The sequence below is a fragment of the Dipteris shenzhenensis genome, chromosome 30, assembly GCF_047967505.1.
Source record: "Dipteris shenzhenensis isolate YYH24624 ecotype China chromosome 30, Dip_SZ_1.0, whole genome shotgun sequence".
In the NCBI taxonomy this organism is placed as follows: Eukaryota; Viridiplantae; Streptophyta; class Polypodiopsida; order Gleicheniales; family Dipteridaceae; genus Dipteris; species Dipteris shenzhenensis.
Window position 1 is genome coordinate 10,768,807 of NC_141625.1, and position 6,823 is coordinate 10,775,629.

At 42.7% G+C, this 6,823-nt stretch overlaps 1 protein-coding gene across 2 annotated transcripts in view; it reads left to right on the forward strand.

The window, feature by feature from the left end:
- The window catches only part of FKBP12 (FK506-binding protein 12), an 88,555-nt gene extending 84,188 nt beyond the window's left edge, over positions 1 to 4,367 (forward strand). For both annotated transcript variants that reach the window (XM_087401745.1, XM_087401746.1), the window contains exon 5: positions 3,990 to 4,367. In XM_087401745.1, the coding sequence (XP_087257871.1) occupies positions 3,990 to 4,091 (102 nt within the window). In that variant the 3' untranslated portion in view covers positions 4,092 to 4,367. The remainder of the gene's footprint in view (positions 1 to 3,989) is intronic.
- Positions 4,368 to 6,823: the final 2,456 nt, after the last annotated feature.

Here is a 6,823-nt window from a genome sequence, read left to right on the forward strand (position 1 = left end):
CCAAACGTGATAGTTCTTGCATTCCTTTAACGGACATGTGTCCCAACCGGCTATGCCACAATGAAATCTTTGGCAGCTCGGTTATGGCAACAACATGATTACCTACACTGGAAACATAAAGAGGGTACAAGGTATCACTCTTATAACCCTCAGCCACTACAACCTGGCCATCAGTAATCACCCATTTGGAATCCCCAAATGTGGTGTGGTAACCACTGTCATCCAACAAGCCAGTGCTAATCAGATTTTTCTTGATTTGCGGCACATGGCGGACACCATCAAGCATAAATATGCGTCCATCAGGGAATACTATCTGTATACTGCCAATCCCTGCAATCTGACATGCATAGTTGTTCCCAAGATGAACAACTCCATGAGTACCTGTGTAGGAAGTAAACCACTCCCTATGAGGAGTAACATGAAAAGAAGCACCTGAATCCAAGAGCCAGGTGTGCATGTCATGGCCATCAATAACCAAAGTATGTGCAATTACAGCAGAAGAGCATAAAACATCATGTATGTCACTGTCACTATCCTCTGCTGCAACATTCACTACATCCAAGTCATCTGCCTTGGCCTTGCCTTTGCCTTTGCTTCCATTGCCTGCATCCTTTGCTTCAGCCTTCTTGGCTTTCTGATCCCGTATGAACTTGAAGCACTTAGACTTCACATGTCCCTTCTTGCCACAATAAAAGCATTCAATATCCTTTTTACCACGGGACTGACTGCGGGATTTGGACTTACTAGCAGATCTCCCCTTCTGCTGAGTCCTGCCTCTATCCTGTACCTGCAAAGCATTTGAAGACTTGCTGCCCGCATTATTCTTCCTGCTCATCTCCTCCATAAGGAGAGAGCTCTCTACATCAGCATACATAAGAGTGACATTTGAATTAGACAAGGTGGTCTTGAAAGTGTCCCAACTCTCAGGAAGGGTACACAACAAGAAAGTTGCCTTGAACTCCTCATCAAGGTTCAACCCCTGTGCAATCAGCTGTATAAAGATGGCATTGAACTCACTCAAGTGTGAGGTCATAGCTGTACCTTCCTTCATGCGAAGATCAACCAGCTTCTTCAACCACTACACCTTACTGGCTGAACTCTTTTGGGCATACAACTCTGCTAGCCTCTGCCATACACCATAAGAGGTCTTTTCAGCCTGAACATTGTACACAAGAGAATCACTGAGAGTAAGCATGATAGCAGCCCTCGCGGGCAGATCTAGCTCCTCCCATTCATCATCTGACATCCCAGATGGTTTGACACCCTTCACCCTTATGGGCTTAGAAATCTTGTTAAGCAGAAGTACATTCAAACACTGTTCTGCCCATAATGCATAATTGTGTGCCCCTTCCAACTTCTTTATGTTCAGAATTGATGATTCACTTCCCCCTGATGCCATATCAGATAAGGAAAGTACCTGACTCCCTGTAAGTCAAGAAAGACTGAATAAAATTCTGATTTCTCAGAAAAAACCTGCTCTATCAAGAGCCAGGAGCACTCACAATAGTGCTGTTTTTTTACTGTCAGAAAATCTGCAGCACAACAGAAAATTTCTCTCCAGTTACTGTACCCTGACACACAGTACCGTGCTCAAATAGGCATAAAAACAGTAATTTCAGAATGCTGCAGCTGCTCCACAAGTGCTTTAACAGTGCATCATCAGCTGACAAGGCACAAAACACTGCTGTCCTGATCACTTCTCCCACCTCAGATGAGGTATTGCACTGATTTAATATGCATAAACCACTTGGCATACACTGTTTTGTTCACTGAAAAAAAAGAGGCTCCAGACACTTCAGCCTGTCACAAACCTGCAACAGAAAATGGGACAAATCCCAAGCAATCACCCTTCTTCCAAGGGAATAAAATGCATCTGAAGATCTCTGACAGTAACCCAAGTGCTCTCAAGCAAAATCTGGGCAAAAGCCCCTTGATCTGACACTTGTACCAAGTGAAAACAACCTCAACAATGAGGGATAAGGCATACAATGTGCAAATCTCTCTGACAGAATCAACTAACAGTGTAATGCAAATACTGCCCTGTGTAGAAATGACATACACAGATCCCAACGTACAAACACTCAATGAGGAACCTTTTGAGCACTGTCAACGATGGACAGTTAGGGACCGAGTAAACTCGATGCGCCTTGGCCAAGCGTGGCTCAACTGAGGTTCTCTGAGTGTTGCACAACAAGAAATATGACCTGCAAGAAAATGTCACCTCCACACTGCGGAAATCGAGACAAATGTGTGCACTCTGGCACCACACTACCTCAAGGCATACAAAGCATCAACTGCCGGGCAAAAGCCCTATGATCTGCTCACCCGTAAACTGAGATTCAAACCCAGTAAAAGCATATATCCTCTGTCAGATGCATAAATCCCGATATCTGTGCACAAGTCCTCCTCCAAGCAGGAGGGAAATAAAAGAAAGTACTTGCTGTACTTCACGCAATACAATGCACCTCGGAAAAAGTCCAAATCTCCTCGCTGTACCTGCTGTACTTTTCTCGAAATTCGAGATTTTCTTCTTCTTCCTTTTCGAATGCTTCGTAGGCTTGCGTGCCTAGATGCCTGACGCTGCTCCTCGAAAAAAAAACACATCCCTGTCGCAGTTTCCAAGGAACAGTACGGCGATGTCCGTACAGTACGGACGCCTGTACGGAGTCCGTACGATAGTACGTACGGCCGTACGGCCGTACACGTGCGCGCCTGCGCGTCGCCCTGTTCGAATCCCGAAGGCTGTAGCAGCTAGCAGCTGCTGGTGCGGCTCGGCGCCGCCCTACCGCAGCTCGCCCTGCGCTCCTGCCCGCGTCCTGCGCTATGCCCGCGCCCTGCGCTCCTGCCCGCGCTGCGCTGTCGCTGCAGCTGCTGCGCTATGCCCTGGCTGCTGCCCTTGCTGTCCCGCTGGAGCTGAAGATAGGTAGAGGGGGTGGGTAGGCAAGGGTAGAAGGGGAAGAGGCTCTGATACCAGTTGAAGGGGAAGGTAAGGAGAAGAAGAACAACGGGGGAGAGAGAGAGAGAGAGAAGACTCGAAACATGCGGGTGTGAAGTGATGAGCCACACCACAAACTCATAGGTTTTATTAGGATTAGGTTTTTCCCCCCTATGACTGTCTTAAGACAGTCATAGGTGTCATATCTTTAATAAAGGGGTGGCAATGTGCCTTTACCCCAACAGACTCGACAACTCCTTCACGTCATGGCCGTATGCCATCGCTAAGGATAGGATAGTGTCCAACATCAATGCTTGGAACATTTGGTCCCGTAGGTCCGTGAGGCCTCCCACAGACGTTAATATATATTTCTTTCTTTCTTTCTCTGTGTGTGTGTGTGTGTGTGCGCGCGTGCGCATGCGTTGATGTGGCAGCTAATGATCTCTTTATTTCAGCATAGTACTCAGCAAGGGCCTTAGCGCGCCCTTTGCTCTAGCCATTTGTGGCTTGTATGAGTTTTTTTCCTTCTTGGTATTTGCCACACTGTCCCATAGGCCCACGAGGCCTCCCGCGGACGTTAATATATATTTCTTTCTTTCTTTCTCCGTGTGTGTGTGTGTGTGTGTGTGTGCACCGATGTGGCATCTATCTTTCCCAACCATTGCTACTGGCGCACCTCCCCCATCTCTTGTTTCAAATCTTCTAAATACTAGTGTGAAATACAAGAGCGATGTCAAATGCCATGAATAATAGTGTGAAATTCAAGAGAGACGGCGTCATACAATTTTGTGAGTCTGCATGCCCTTTCATTGTGAGTAGCCACTAGTATCTCTTTTGCAGTAAATTTTGGTTCTATTATTTCGATGCAGTAGTTTGTATATGTAAAATGATTGGCACTACTCTTATTATCTAGGTTTATTGTATTCGATGACCACAGATGAATGTATTCAGTGTTGCTTTTGGTTTTGTTGATAGGTTTTTTACATGAGTTATATAGTAGTTAGGTTTACTTTGCTATTACATAAGCTGCGTTAGTGTTCTTTGGTGTATGCAGTGTTCACCAGACTATGCGTATGGCGCAGGAGGTTTTGCGGATTGGGGGATTCAACCAAACTCAGTGCTTGTGTTCGAGGTCGAGGTGTTGAAAATCAGTTGAGTAAATATTTTCTCATGCAGAGCGATACTGTCGGAATTCAGAAAAGCATATGTAACCAAATACAGTTTGTGTCCCAAGTGTGATTTAACATAGTTCCTTGGGTCATAGTTGTTTGTTTTTTGCTTCATGGGTTTCAAAGTTGTTCTGTGGTTTTAGAGAGAGGGCAAATTTTACGAGACTTTGTCAGTCAAACCAATTACTAAATGAAGAGTGAGCCTGGCCAAGTATTGCCAAACATTTTTAATAGAGATGACTTCTAAAAGCACCTTTACGATTTATTACTAGAGCTAAAAAGCTTGATAGTTTTGTAGCATGTTGGTTGCATATGTTGTAACAAAATATGAAACAATGCAGCTAGGAGCACATCTAGGTTTTTAGAGGGACAAAATGCCTTGATGAAAAAAAGATTGCACAAGTGCGTGTGGCTAAAATAGAAAGGGGATGCATTGTTGTGGATGACCCAACGCTAGCTTTCTGGGGTCTACAATCGTTTTGGAGGGTCTATTGCCTCTATCGTGTTTTTGGGCCTAAAATGGTTTAAGTTTGTTTTTGGGCCAGCGAAAAAAAATTAAGTTTTTTAATTACTTGGGTCCCTAAAATGGGGGTGGGGGTGTTGGTCTTGGGGTGTTTGCTACCATTTTTGGACCCCAACCTCTATTTTTAGGCACTCAACACTGGCATCGAGAGGCCTGTGACCATTTTTACGTCCTAACATTAGGGGCCCAAAAATAATGGTGGGGACACAAAAAGGGTTCCAAATCCCCCAACTTCGGTATTGGCATTCAATTGTGAAGCACAATTCTAACATTTGGAGGAAGGTTTAAACTATTCTAGTCTCTAAGTGTAATGTCATTTTTAATTATTAGATGAAATTTGAAATGTTGTTTGCATTTAGCATTGTCATATAATTGTTGAGCATAACTACAAGCAATGTATTGATTGCCACCATTAATAACAAATGGCTTGCATTCCCGTTTAACATACTATATAATTGTTAAGCAAAATTTTAAGAGTAGTGTAACATTTGGAGTATTGCCTTTAGCATTTTCATAATCAGCTACTAGCTTTTTAATATGATCACTTTTTACTTGAGAAATATTATTACAAATTCAGGTACAATCCATTCTTAACCACTCAAAACCATTCACAAAAAATCATTCACACGATAACTCATAATACTTATTCATATTGGGTGCAAATACTATATATTTCATTGAGGGAAACCCAATGGAACATGTAGGGGTAATCCTATTACCTACAAGTACTATCTTCTTATGATATGAATAATATACTAATACCCCTCTTTTATATATAGACATCTCATGGTTGTGACCACCATGTTTTGGCCTATACAAAATTAGGCATGTAATTTGGATCATTTCTAAATGGTCTCATATATACAATTTGTCCTATCTTTATCCCCTATAGTGATATCTATTAGTCCTCTTATGACATTGCCTTATGTATAAGGCCTACTAATCCACATGCAAAAAATTCCCATAGCTTGTTTCCCTCTCTAAGTGATGTAGCATTTGTACATATGGCATGTTGAAAAACTAAGCATGGATGTAAATAGATTATGCCAATCACCCCATGCATATGATGTTGAAGAAGATTCAGAGAGTGAGAAAGAAGAAAGAAAGATCTATTAACATTTGCAAAAGACCTCACGGGTCTATGAGACAAAGTATCAGCACCAAAAAGTCACTTACTACATCTGGATGGCCAGATAATCGATGGAGTGCACAAGGCCAACTCCTCTCGAGTTATTATCGGGTGTAGCTACATTCTAACACTATCATAAAGTGGTCTTTATAACATCAGTTTAAGACTAGAGTCTTTGGGTTTGGATTTGAAGTCCCTAATCAATGCTTGCCCATCTTGATAAATCGCCATTTGCCTGAAATGATTCGCATATGATGTTGAACAAGATTCAGAGTGAGAAAGAAGAAAGAAAGATCTATAAACGTTTGCAGAAGACCTCAGCGGTCTATGAGACAAAGTATTAGCACCAAAAAGTAACTACATCTGGATAGCCAGATAATCGAGGGAGTGCACGAGGCCAACTCCTCTCGACTTATTATAGGGTGTAGCTACATTCTAACTATCATGAAGTGGTCTTTATAACATCAGTTTAAGACTAGAGTCTTTGGGTTTGGATTTGAAGTCCCTAATCAATGCTTGCCCATCTCGATAAACCGCCATTTGCCCGCCTTGCGTGCTTCCTTTACCTTGGTGAGTTCATTGTTTCTTTGTTTGAGCTGGATCGGAGTGAGCTCCTTAGATATCCAAATCTTTGTACCCTTCAACTTATGTCTTTGTCTGAGAATTTTGATTCTTGCTACCTTGCGTCTGCAGTAGATGTGTGTTTGTGTGCTAGTTTGACAGAATTGCTTATATCATTTTCATCCCATTCGATTTGCGGTGCTTCCTTCTTAAGGCATATGATTCTGTCCTCAATGCTTTTCTCCTTATCATCATGAAGGCAACCTTCTTCAGTCCCCCAATGTGTAAGATCACGTCTTATTCCCTGCTCTAGCTTCATGCTCTTTTACTTCCACGTAAAGGTCAGCTCTATTGACTTCCGTAAGATCATCTTATTCCATTCTCTAGCTTCATGCTCTTTTACTTCCATATAAAGGTAAGCTCTTTTGACTTTGTTAATGGTGTCAGTAGCTACTTCTTGCTTGATTGAGCTTACGTGAGTGGTGATCATGTCGTGAACCACGGAG